The sequence below is a fragment of the Pristiophorus japonicus genome, chromosome 11, assembly GCF_044704955.1.
Source record: "Pristiophorus japonicus isolate sPriJap1 chromosome 11, sPriJap1.hap1, whole genome shotgun sequence".
NCBI lineage: Eukaryota > Metazoa > Chordata > Chondrichthyes > Pristiophoridae > Pristiophorus > Pristiophorus japonicus.
Window position 1 is genome coordinate 143,251,110 of NC_091987.1, and position 13,804 is coordinate 143,264,913.

The 13,804-nt window shown below is 47.6% G+C and overlaps 1 protein-coding gene across 2 annotated transcripts in view; it reads left to right on the plus strand.

Annotated features, from left to right (window-relative positions):
* LOC139276312 (ecto-NOX disulfide-thiol exchanger 1-like) overlaps positions 1–13,804 on the plus strand; it is a 246,631-nt gene that overhangs the window by 34,676 nt on the left and 198,151 nt on the right. For both annotated transcript variants that reach the window (XM_070894111.1, XM_070894112.1), the window contains exon 5: positions 13,450–13,662. In XM_070894111.1, coding sequence (XP_070750212.1) covers positions 13,450–13,662 — 213 coding nt within the window. The remainder of the gene's footprint in view (positions 1–13,449; positions 13,663–13,804) is intronic.

Below are 13,804 nucleotides of genomic sequence, written 5' to 3' on the forward strand. Positions count from 1 at the left end.
AATAGAAGCAGGAGTAGGTCATTTGGCCCCTTGAGCCTGATCCACCATTCAATAAGATCATGGCTGATCTTGTTAAATGTCAACACTGAGCACCACAGGGCCAGATACAGTGCAGCAAATTACAGAGTGAAGCTCGCTCTACTCTGCTCCAACAATGTGCCTTAACCCCCAAATCAGAAGAGCACTCCGATTGCATCAGCAACATTTCAATTTTAGTTTAGTAATAGTTTGTAGATTAACTGCATTGAACCTTTAGAAACCCAATCCATCTGTTCAGTGTTCCAAGTGGACAAAACAAGGAAGTAAATGAGTTCCCTGTTAGTGAAGTGTGTCAGATCCACTTTCCTGTTTGTGTGACAGTCGTACTTGTTTATTCCACGTACAGGAAGGTACTGAGAGAGATTGCTGGTTCGACTGCATTCATCGCAAAATCAGTAAAGGGATAAAGAAACTGGATTTAGCCATTGTCTCGAGAACATATCTCATATTATTGAAAAAAAATTCTGAGTTCTTAATTATTGGCTTCAATCCCAAAAATCAAATTAATTTTTCATGATGATAACATACACCAAGAGTGGATAAACATTTAGCAGATGGAGTATAATGTGGGAAAATGTGAGGTTATCCACTTTGGCAGAAAAAATAGAAAAGCAAATTATAATTTAAATGGAGAAAAATTGCAAAGTGCTGTAGTGCAGAGCGACCTGGGGGTCCTTGTACCTGAAACACAAAAGGTTAGTATGCAGGTACAGCAAGTAATCAGGAAGACAAATGGAATGTTGGCCTTTATTGCAAGGGGGATAGAGTATAAAAGCAGGGAAGTCCTGCCTCAACTGTACAGGGTATTGGTGAGGCCACACCTAGAATACTGCGTATATTTGGTCTCCATATTTAAGGAAGGATATACTTGCATTGGAGGTTGTTCAGAGAAGGTTCACTAGGTTGACTTATGAAGATAGGTTGAGTAGGTTGGGCCTATACTCATTGGAGTTCAGAAGAATGAGAGGTAATCTTATTGAAACATATAAGATAATGAGGCGGCTCGAGAAGGTGGATGCAGAGAGGATATTTCCACTCATAGGGGAAACTAAAACTTGGGGACATAGTCTCAGAATAAGGGGCCGACCATTTAAAGCTGAGATGAGAAGGAATTTCTTCTCTGAGGGTTGTAAATCTATGGAATTCTCTGCCCCAGAGAGCAGTGGAGGCTGGGTCATTGAATATATTTAATAGACTGATTTTTGAGTGATAAGGGAATAAAGGGTTATGGGGAGTGTGCAGGGAAGTGGAGCGGAGTCCACGATCAGCCATGATCTTATTGAATGGTGGAGCAGGCTCGAGGGGCCAGGTGGCCTACTCCTGCTCCTATTTCTTATGTTCTTATGTAAGATTGAGAAGAATTTAAGACAACTGTTAAATTTGGAGGTATTTTTTTCCCCTTTCTCCTCTGGATTCTTTGGTTCCTGTATCTTCGATCATTCTCACAGGTGAGTTCCAGCTCCCTAATCTTTCAAGACTATCTTCACTAACATGCCCAGGATAACAAATAGAACAACCTTTCCCTTAATTACACGACTGACTGAAATTCTCCTCTGGCTCCGTACGACACTCCTCCCATCTTCAGTTAGCAGCAGGGACCCATGGCACCTGGCTTCACTTGTTGATTTAAATTATTAAGTGAATTTATTCTTTATCCTCTATCTAGTCCCTCAAGTGCAAGCAGATAAACTTGAGGTAGTTGCGGTAAATGTGAAACAGTGAGGTAATGCTGCCACGTATAAACCACTGGTGTGCCCACACGGGAACACTGGGTACCACTGTGGTCGCCACAGTACACAAGATATTGCAGCGACTGAAAGGACACAGAGAGAGCAACCGCAATGGTTGAGGGGGGGAGGTGGGTATTGTGTGAAGCCATTATGTAAATTAGGCAAGTTCTTACTGGATAAAAGAAGGCTGAGAGGTGATAATGCTGTTTTTAGGTTTAAAACGGACGAGAGAATGTAAATCGTGAAGAGCTGTTTCATCTTGTCCAGAACAGTAGAACCAGAGGACTGCGCTTCAAAGGGTGAATTCAAAATTAATCTGCGGAAACATTGGGGGGAATTTTAATTTGGGGGAACGGGTGGGAGTGGGTGCTGCCGGGGATTAAATGGCCAAAGATTGTCGGAAAACCGGCTCTAACCCGCCGATTTCCGGCTTTTACTCCGATGAGACAAGGGGCGGGCAGCCAACCTTAGTGAGGCGGAAGCCTCGGCTTTAACCTGTGTTTGCAGCTTTAACTGTGGCCGGCCGGGTTTCCCAGGGCTCCGGAAACACGGCAGCTGCAGCAAGGTGAGAACAGCCTCGGGGAGCACTCTGTGTGGGCCGGGAGGAGCAAGAGCGCTCCCGCCTGGAGAGTGCTCCCTCCTGGAGAGTGTTCCCGCCTGGAGTGCTCCCGCCCAGAGTGCTCCTACCCGGATACTGCTCCCCCTATCCCACAGAGAGTGCTCCCCCGGACCCTCCCACCCTAGAATGCTCCCTCCCCCGGATAGTGCTTCCCCTAGAGCCCTCTCCCCTGGACCCTCCCCCCCCAGAGAGTGCTCTCCCCCCCGGACCCTCCCCCCCGGACACGCCCCCGGAGAGTGCTTCCCCCCCACGAGAGAATGCCCCCCCATGGAGAGTGCCCCCCCCCCCGGGAGAGTGTCCCCTCCCCCCGCACCCCTCCCAGAGAGTGCTCCCCTCTGCGACCCTCACCCCCCCCCCCCGGGAGAGTGCCCCCTCCCCCGGAGAGTGCTCCACCCCCGGAGAGTGCCCGCCCCCTGGAGTGCTCCCCCCCCACTGGGGCGTGCTCCCTCCCGGAGTGTGCTCCCTCCTGGCCTCCCAGATCCCAAGCTCCCCCACCATTGGAACACCCCCACATCCCCCCCCCAGCCCTTGTGATCGGGGATCAGACTCCCCCCTCTGGAGCCGGGGATCAGCCCCTCACCGCCCCCTCCCTGGAGCCTGGGATCAGCCTCCGCCCCACGGCCCGGGGAACAGCTCTCCCCCACCTCCGCCCCCCCCGGTGCCTGGGATCACACCCCACCAACCCCCCTCACCTTGGGATTGGGGGTCAGCCCTCCCCAACCCGGAACCTGTGATCATACCCCTCCTTGTCCTGTTGCCCCTTCTGCAACATTCCCCCCCGACTGGAAGCCGAGCTTGTCCATCAGGCTGACCTCTGGGCGGGGAACCTGTCCGTGACGTCAGACACAGGCCGTGGAGATAAAACTCCGCAGTGTGCGGGAAAACCTGGACTTCCTGCTTACCCGCACGCAACCGGCTCAAACAGTTACATTCCCCCATTATTTCAGAGAGCGAGTGGTAAATCTATGGAACAGGCTCCCTAGGGCGATGGTGGAAGCCGTTGGTATTGAATCATTGAGACACGACGTGTGGTAAGTCGAGCGTGCTTGGGAGGAACAGGTAATTTGGACCTCTGGTTCCCAAAGCTCTCCACCGATGGGATTTTCCTTGCCTCATTTCTGGCTCTGTTGTTCACTCTATCTCGGCCCATCATAATTTTATATACCTCAATTTAGTCTCCTCTCAGTCACCTCTGTTCTAAAGAAAATAACCCCAGCTTATCTAATTTTTCCCCCAATCTAAAATTCTCCAGTCCTGGCAACATCCTCGTAAATCTCCTCTCTAGTGCAATCAATTGGCAGGGATTGATTGCTGGGATTGGCTAATAACTCCATTACCATTGTGTCATGTGACTACCAGGATGGTGAAGGTGAACTACATGGACCGTGGTCTTTTTGCATCAAGCAATTCCTATGTTCCTAAACTGTCGCAGCCCGAATGCTAAGCTATTCTTTTATGACTAATGTTCTTGTATGCAGTACTTCTTCGCTCTTATTTCTTGTCATGGTGGAAGCTATGCTGGTTTGAACTATATCTCTTTATCAAATGGAATTTAATCCGGAGAAGTGTGAGGTACTGCATTTGGGGAGGGCTAACAAGGCAAGGGAATACATATTAAATGGTAGGACAATGAGAAGTGTAGAGGAACAGAGGGGCCTTGGACTGCATGTCCACAGAACCCTGAAGATAGCAGGCCAGGTAGATAAGGTGGTTGAGAAGGCATACGAGATACTTGCCTTTATTAGCTGAGGCATAGAATACAAGAGCAGGGAGGTTATGCTTGAACTGTATAAAACATTAGTTAGGCCACAGCTAGAGTACTGCATGCAGATCTGGTCACCATATTACAGGAAAGATGTGATTGCACTAGAGAGGAGATTTACGAGGATGTTGCCAGTACTGGAGAATTTTAGCTATGAGGAAAGATTGGATAGGCTGGGTTTGTTTTCTCTGGAACAGAGGGGGCTGAGGGAAGACCTTATTGACGTGTATAAAATTATGAGGGACCTGTATAGAGTGGATTGGAAGGGCTTATTCCCCTTAGCAGAGGAGTCAATAACCAGGGGTCATAGATCTAAAGTAGTTGGTAAGAGGTTAACAGGGGATTTGAGGAGAATTTTTTTTCACCCAGAGGGTGGTGTGGGTCTGGAACTCACTGCCTGAATGGGTGGTAGAGGCAGAAACCCTCACCACATTTAGAAAATACTTCGATGTGCACTTGAAGTGCCACAACCTACAGGGCTACGGACCTAGTGCTGGAAAGTGGGATTCGGCTGGATAGCTCTTTGTCGGCCAGCACAGACACGATGGGCCGAACGGCCTCTTTCTGTGCTGTAAATTTGTATGATTCCTGGATTCTCTAAGTTTCAAACTGACTCTCGCAGTCAAACAGCTGCATCTCTGTGTGTCCCTGAGAACTGGGATATCCAGGATTTGACTGTCACCCACACTGGAGAATAACCGCCTGTCGTACACATAACTGAACAAATAACACCGTCTGTGTTTGTTCAATAGCGGTTCCTCAGATCACTGAGGAGTGGCAGCATTTATATTGAGTGATGCTCGGGGCAAGATACTGACAGCAGCTTTAAATCCCTTGGGGTGAACTCCTGCCGGGATTCTTCCGCTCAACAGCCGGAACTTCAGCGGAGAGCTGGAGAAACCGCTCAACAATGGCATAGGCGGCATTTATACCGTTTCCCCAGGTTTCCCCAGCTCGTTAATTGAAGCTACGGTGAACGAGTGGGAAAATGGGAGCAGAAATTACCCCATGACTGGTGACTGAATGTAAGGAATCTGCAGAGCTAAACTAACCAGAGTGATTATTTGCACTCGTTTTCTGAGTGTCCTTCTGCGCCTGCGCGCCATGGACTCCGCCCCGTCCTCCCGCACATACGCACCACCGGCCCCTGGACCCGCCCCCGTCCTTCTGCGCATGCGCACTACCGGGCCCTGGACTCCACCCGTCCTCCCGCACATGCGCAAACTCCTCGAACCCGACACCGGAAGTCGGGTATGTATCTTGAGCTGTAACTGTGCCACCTTCAGGACTTTTGCCTAGAATATCGCTGTGATTATCCACACAAATAGTTTTGTGGCCTTCTGTGGAAGTGAAAACATCAGAGGCTGGAGAGAGAGAGAGACTGGGGGGAAGTAGAGAGAGAGCGAGACTGGGGAGGGGGGAGAGAGACAGAAGAGGAGAGAGACTGGGGGAGAGAGAGAGAGAGACTGGGGGTGGAGAGAGAGAGACTGAGGGGAGAGAGGGAATGTGGGAGAGGGGATAGGTGGGGAGTGATAGACTTAGGGGGGGTGGAGTGAGAGAGAGAGAGAGAGAGAGAGACTTGGGGGAGAGAGAGAGGCGATCGGAGGGTAGAGAGGGAACTCAGGGAAGACTGACCACGTTCTTCCAAACCCATCCCCTTTACACGCATAGCCGATTTCTCAGAAAGCTCAGTACGTGTGTCAGTATTCACTTCATACCCAAGAAACCTGTTAACAATCTGTGACCCACACACAATGCTCCACCTATGGTGCGGCGGCATGGGGGGAGTGAGTGTGGGGGGGGCGGGTGGGGAGCTGGGATGGGGCGGGAACTTGGGCTGGGATGAGGGTGCTCTCTCATGCCCGGAGTCGGCAGTCAGAATGGCTCGAATTACAATTTGCAAAGTCACTGAGAACTTCTGCAGGGCGGTTCTAATTACACATTCCAGAGAAACTGCTGGGTGTATCTTATCCTCCAAGGGGACCAATCAGCAATCAGGTCATGTGATCATGGACAGCCAATCAGAGCATTCTGTAGTGCAAATAAGCGAATCCTAAAGTAATAAAGAACTGCTTCATTGTTATTCCATCAGCCAACACTGCATCGATTACAGTTCCGGTTACTCTGTCGGCAATCCCAAGGCTCACCGTCTGATCAAGTGTAAACACCAGACATGGAGAGTTAAAAAGTTGAAGAACTTCATTGACTTATATTTATTTTACCATTAAATCTTATTTCAATTGAGCTTTTGTATCACTTTGGAGTTTTCCTAATGTGCATCCCCTTTCAATACTCAAACAAAAAGCAACATATAGCTGGAAAACTGAAATAAAAACAGAAAATGCAGGAAACGCTCAGCAGGTCGGGCATCATCTGTGGAGAGAGAAACAGAGTTAATGTTTCAGGTCAATGACACTTCGTCAGAACTGGAAAATGTTAGAGATGTGACAGGTTTTAAGCAAGTGTAGGGGCAGGGAAAGGTGGGCGGGAGGAAAGAACTCAGAGGAAGGTGTGTGATAGGGTGGAAGGCAGGAGAGATTCAATGACAAAAGAGATGATGGTGCAAGGCAAGGCAAAAGGGATGGTGATGGGGCAAGTAAAGAAATGAAAAATGGGTCGAGAAGAGGTGTAAATGGGGATAGCAGAATCATCAACTGCTGTCCAAAAAGAATGTGAGCGGTGGTTATGATCTGAAATTGTTGAACTCAATGTTGAGTCCAGAAGGTTGTAGCCATTTCTTTGGACAACGGGTGCTGGTAATGGTTCTGCTGTTGCTATTTATACCTCCTTCAGACACAACTTTCAAACACACTATGGTATTGGGGACACTGAGCTGGTGGAAGAGAAGTTACAGGAGGCGATGATTACCCCCGTACTTGCCGACCTCCAATGGCTCCCCATTCCCCAGTGCATTTCTCCCAACTGAAAAGATGCCATGTATACTCAGTGGGAGAATTTGTTGTTTTGTTCATATTCTATTGGCATGGATTGTGTCATGTTGTTATTATTGTCTGGAAAAACTGGAAACTTTGTTGTGACTTTTGTTGCCAAACACTAAAGGAGAGCAAATGTTTCATCCATCGGTCTCCTGTTGCCGAGTTGTTGAGTGTCTGTAGTATCTATCCTTGCAGTGGGTGTACTGTAAGTATATTAGTGTGGTGTTTATTTCCCTGGTGCTCCAAGTGGAGATGTGAATGGAGAGTGCGAGCTGCTTGGCGGTGTAGTAGATCTACAGAACTGCGGTGTCTGGTTTCTCTGCTAATGGAACGGGACAATGCACTGATGCACTTCAAATTCCCTGGTGGTCAAGTTGGGCCTATGTGTCTGTCGTGTCTGATTTCCCCGGTGGTCTGCCTGCTTTGTGCCCATCTTGTTTGATTTTCTCCAGACCCATCTACGGTCGGTGATTTTCCTGCTGGTCCAGGGAGCTTTTCCATCAACGGCTCCTGGTTTCCACTGGCAGTGTTTTGCTATAACTATATATTTAATTCTACAATCTGTGCCCATTTAATGAAATGATACGGACATCACAATAAAACGGTTTACAATGGGAACATTGAGACACTTGTCTGAGAGAGATACAAAATAGAGATTACTGTGGATAATTTAATAATAAAGACTAGGACATAAATAGTACAATTAAATTTCTCTCTCATAGTAATATCAAATCAATTTTCACTATGCTCGAGAGTGAATCAAGAATAGAGATTGCAATTAGCCTGGTCCATACAATGGTAATGGTTCTTGGCAATGACTCAGAACAGAAATATGTGGATAGTCAAAAGGAGAAAAGAAAGAAAGACTTGGATTTATATCGCACCTTTCAAGACCTCAGGATGTCCCAAAGCGCTTTACAGCCAATGAAGTACATTTGAAGTGGTCGTCACTGCTGTAATGTAGCAAATCCGGTCTGGTAACCCACAAAGGTTAAAGTGAATGAGAGGTGATTGAAAAGCAAGTCCAATAGTCAATGTAAGGTTTGCTCTGTTGCAGAGACTAAAAACATGAGACCTGAAATGCTTACCTTTTTTTGGATGTGGAAATCATTAAATCTGGACGGGGGGAGGAATCCATTTCCAAATCCAGAGAGATCTCCAATGGGAGCCCCTTCATGCAATGAAAATGGATTGGGCCAGTGGATATCCTGATTACGGACAACCCATTCTGGGCTTGTTCCCAACAGCTGTTCTGACATCATCAGGTACTGAAGGGTTCTCCCTCTTGGGTGCCAGGCCGCTGGCCCGGCCGAAACCCTCCCTGGTGGCCCAGTGTTTGCCACTAAAGGGGCTGCAGAGTTTGCAGCAGCCCTCCCCTTTAACTGAAGGGGAGAGATGTTGTGATGCGCCAGTGCGATGACGCACGGCGCTGATGACTTGGAACGTCGGCCATTCCAACCCACCCCCACTTCCGCCCCACTATTGTCGGCCAATATGACCCACCCCCACTTCCATCCCGATGATGAGACCACTTCCGCCCCACTCCAAAAAAATCTACCAAGACCTGAATTTCTCCGGATTGCTCGCCCCTTGCATTGGGATGGACGGAACCCTTCAAAATTGATACGTGCACCCCATTTGGGACAGAGGGCAGTTTCGGCCCGTTCTTTTCTTCATCTCAGTATTTTCCCTGTTTGTAACCGGTCAATTTGATTTTCCTGTTCTGCTCCCTTTATTTTTCCTGTTTGTTATCCTTTCCTATTTGCACATTTACCTTCTCTCTGTCTGCCTTCTCCAGTTGCTCTCTCTCTCTCTTTTTGGTTTTATTTCCCCTGCTCCCCTTTCCTTCCTGACTGTTCACTTCACTAGTTCTCTGTGTGGCCAGTCCATGAGCTTCCTCCCTGTTCAGGTGGAGCCCACCCTGTGCAATAGCTCCCACCCCCTCCAGACCTGGTGCCAATGCCCCAGAAAATGGAAACTTTGTTCCTGACACCATCTCTTGATTTATGTGTTGAGCCCCAAAATCTTCCTATCCTTCCCTAGTCTAGCATGTAATCCGGAGATTATCCTGTTGAAGTCCTGTTTCAGAATCTCCCATACTTCCATTTCAGGATGTCAGGCCTATCCTTCCCTATATTGTTGGTCCCCACGTGAACAATGGTGATTCGCTGCTCTTCCTAGAATCATAGGGTTGGATTATACGAAGCTCGGTGGGTCCGTGGCGGTGGTGGGTCCCAGCCTCACTGCTGGCTCCAGGCCGTTGTGTAGAATGAATATGCTGTGATTGGGCTTGTTAAGCGCCCCCAGCGTCTTTCCCGGCCAATTATAGGAAGTGGGTCTGGTGATGTCATTTGATGACACATCATCAGCCAGTTTCCTAAAAGGGACCATGGCTAACTTTATTTTGACATTTATGCTGTCAGTGTTTTACAGCATTGAGGTGCTGCAAACATTGACAAACACTGCACAGAGGTTCATAGCTGCACCCAGGCTCTCCCATCACTCCCTCCACATGCTTATGGAGGGAGTCACAGTGCGCAGGGTGGTCCTCTTCCCTTCCTATGGATGGCAGAGGCTTCCCCAGGAGACCACACAGCCTGGCTGCACATTACAGAGGCGGGTACAAGTAGGGATGTCGTCAGGAGGAGCTGGCTGCAGTGCCGCAAACCTTTCAATGATCTCAGCAGATCAAGAAACCTTAGTACAAAGCCACACACAACACCATCCTGCTATGCCTCTCATCACATCACCATGAGCATAATTGTACACAATGGTTTAATGAAGCAGTGACACTGCTGATTGGGATATGACCACGAACACTGGGACTGTACACAATGGTTTAATGAAGCAGTGATCCTGCTGATTGGGATATGACCACGAACACTGGGATTGTACACAATGGTTTAATGAAGCAGTGATCCTGCTGATTGGGATATGACCATGAACACTGGGACTGTACACAATGGTTTAATGAAGCAGTGACACTGCTGATTGGGAAATGACCACGAACACTGGGACTGTACACAATGATTTAATGAAGTGTCAAGATCCAAACCTGGCCATCTCAGATTGTACATAAACCTGCAGTCTGGAAAATTCCAGCCAGTCAGACGGTGCTTGGAGATAATCTTCTGCCAGTTTGAGGGAATTTTGGGACTCAACCAAATTTAGTTTTGGGTGGAACGTTGAGTTTTTGATCAGATTTCTGCCAATTCATTTCATACCCCCACTATCATCCGATCAAGCTTATCATTTGGAGGCAGTTTTTGACTACTTTAAACTTGTACCCGTTACCCATCGTGAATGAATTGTTTTGGCATTTGTGGAGTTAAACATGGTGTGGTGGATTTCCTCGGGGCTTTCCCCTGCTCTGCCGCTGTTTTCTCTACTGGCACAAGCATGGTGGCAGAGCCAGAGAAGCCCTGAGGAAATTCGGCCAAAATTCGGCACAAAGAATCTTTGCCTGAATCCTTGCCATGGTGGGTGGTGTTGGTGCTGAGATTGTTCATGCTGAGGAAGACCTGGCAAAGAAACAGACTCAACAGGTGGACATGCAGCAGAACTATTCTGTGTTTGCAGGATTCTCTGAAGCACAGGATGTCCTGAGCAGTTTGTATGCCCAGGTCTGGACACCTCACATGAAATAAGAGAGGATCAGTTTAATTTCAGCAACTGCATAAACATAAAAACTGTACCCGAGGACTGGAGGATAGCAAATATTGCCCAATATATATTTTTAAGAATTTAGCATGAAAATGGGGTTTATTGCCCGTGCAGCCTAATATTGATTGTGAGGAAAATGTTACAGCAATAAACAGGGTGGAGTCTGTGTCAATGTTGATCAAAAGACCAGCGAGCAACACCAGTCCACTGGAACTCTTCGAGAATTTGAGACAGTTTCACGTACAAGGTTTATAAGATTGATGAAGGTATGTGGAAATATTGACTATTATTAATTGAGTTAAAATTGACTTAAGAATAAAGATTTTATTCTGAAAACCCCATCTTGCTGAGGAATTGCAGGGTGCGGGGAGGTGGGGTTGTAGTTCTACTGATTCGTTTGCCCTGGCATTGACCCCATCCGAAATCCCGGGGTCACTTGAATGGTAAGAGCAGACACCTATCTCAATACTCACCCCAAGGAGCCAGCTTCTGTCGCTTCATGGCGGGCGGGGGAGGGGGGGGTGGGGGAGGGGTGCGTGAATGTGTAACCTAAGTAGTCCAACAGTCCCATTTCAACTTGCAAGTGCCCCCTATAACATATTGCCACACTCCAGATTTCTGATCAATTTGCCATTTGGATGTGGCACTGTGGGTCCACTTATGGCCCTTGATTGGTAAGTATGGCCTCTTCATGCAGGCGTAGCTGCTACTGGCCATACAATAGCTGAGACTGGCAAGAGCTCTGGGGAGCTGGGCATCCCATCTCCATGACGATGAGGGCCATGGGCTCCCCAACCCCCAGCCCCTCCCCGATTGTAATTTATCAGTGGCACCAGAAAGGGGTGGGAATGGGTTTTGTGCCTAAACCCTTCACCCTGCCTAGGTTATGCTAATTAGCATGGCATTTATAGGGTAGCAGATAAAAGGTCAAATAAATGGAATGTGTTTGTGTTCGGGGCAAGACATTGAAGCGTGGAGTTCTGCAGAGGTCTCTTGCTCACATTATTCAGAAATTACATGGGACAGGCTAATTTTTGTTTATTATAACATTTTCTGATGACTCCAGCATACGTTGCTAAGGGTTTGATATCAGCGAGATTCTCTGGAGGTCAGAATGTAGCACAGGTGAACTGTGAATGCAGAACTAGGGGGACATGAGTATGAAACTAACCATCCACAGGAAGGGCTTGTGATTAGCTTCCTCTTTTCGCAAGAGCTGTGGGTATAACAACAGCAACTTGGATTTATGTAGCACCTTTGACATAGTAAAACGTCCCAAGACGCTTCACAGGGACATTATCAAACAAAATTTAACACCGAGCCACATATGGAGAAATTAGGGTAGATGACCAAAAGCTTGGTGAATGAGATAGGTTTTAAGGAGCATCTTAAAGGAGGAGAGAGAGGGAAGAACATAGGAACAGGAGTAGCCCATTCAACCCCTTGAGCCTGTTCCGCCATTCAATGAGATCATGGCTGATCTGCGATCTAACTCCATATACCCACCTTTGTTCCATATCCCTGAATATCTTTGGTTAACAAATATCTATCAATCTCCAATTTAAAATTAACAATTGGTCTAGCATCAATTGTTGTTTGGGGAAGAGAGTTCCAGATAGAGAGGCGAAGAGGTTCGGGAAGGAATTCCAATGATTAGGGCCTTAACAGCTGAAGGGGGGCCACCAATGGTGGAGCAGTTAAAATCAGGGATGCTCAAGAGGCCAGAATTAGAGGAGCGCAGATATCGGGGGTGGGGGGGTGGGGCAGTTGTGGGGCTGGAGGAGATTACAGAGATAGCGAGGGGCGAGTCCATAGGGGGATCTGAAAACAAGGATGAGAATTTTAAAATCGAGGCATTGCTTAACCTGAAGTCAATGTAGGTCAGCGAACATAGGAGTGATAGATGAACGGGACTTGGTGCGAATTAGGACATGGGCAGCTGAGTTTTTGATGACCTCAAGCTAACGGAGTGTAGAATGTGAGAGGCCGGCCAGGAGTGCATTAGAATAGTTAAGTCTATTGGGTTGTGGAATAAACTCCCAGTAAAAACAATTATTGCTATTTCAGTGAACATCTGGGTGAAAATATATTTTATAAACCAAATGAACCGTTATGAAGATAAAGAGAGAGAGAGATAATTGAATGTTGTGTGGAACAAGCTGGTGACTGAACCAAGGGGACCTTGGGCAAGCAGAGCCAATCATCCAGCATTTAAGGTGAGACCTTTAACCTGGAGTTTTATTCCTTTCAGGGACATGGAGAAACCATGGGAAACCTTTCTTTAGGCTATGAATGTTGTGGGACAGAGTTCACAATAGAGTGGCTTTACAGGCTGAATGGCAGTTACTTCTTCCATGCGTTTCCATATCTTTGTGTTTGCCAAATGGTGGCGGTGATTCGTCTGTTCCAGTTACATATGCAGCGATGCTGTCGATGTTTGTGATTGGTCCAAGTGACCTATGGGGAGCAGAACAATGGCCACTGGTGGATTAGCGGAGAATTCACTGATTGTTGTTGAAAACGTTGAGTATTTTACACAATTTAAACTGTTAAACAGTGGATAGTGTTTACAAAAATCACCATGCTCCTTTTGTCGCAGTGAATGAGCTGAGTTCTCCACACGCCTTTGTTTCCAGAAGTGCATGAGTCAGATCAAGAACGGTTGCTGTTTGAAGCTCCTGTGTATTTGGTCCCTTGCAGATGAGAACAAGTTCTCGGAAGCCATCTCGGTGCTGCTGGCCTGGTTTGAACGCGGAGAAGTGACGCGGCGCTCAGCCAACAATTTTTACTCCATCATTCAGTCCGTCAACAGCCACAGCCGGAGACTGATGGGGGAAAAGGCAGCACATGAGCAAGAAATGGAAGACGCCAAGGAACAATTCACAAACGCTTTGTCGGGGATCCTCACTGGATGTAAGTGACATTTGTATGTTGGCATTCTCAGTTCTGTTACAGGACCAGGGTAAGTACTCATACTGCGAGTTCCAGAGCATGGGCCCATCTCACGGACTAGATTTTCAGGTAGGAAATCTTTCACCATCTCTTGAATCAGAAG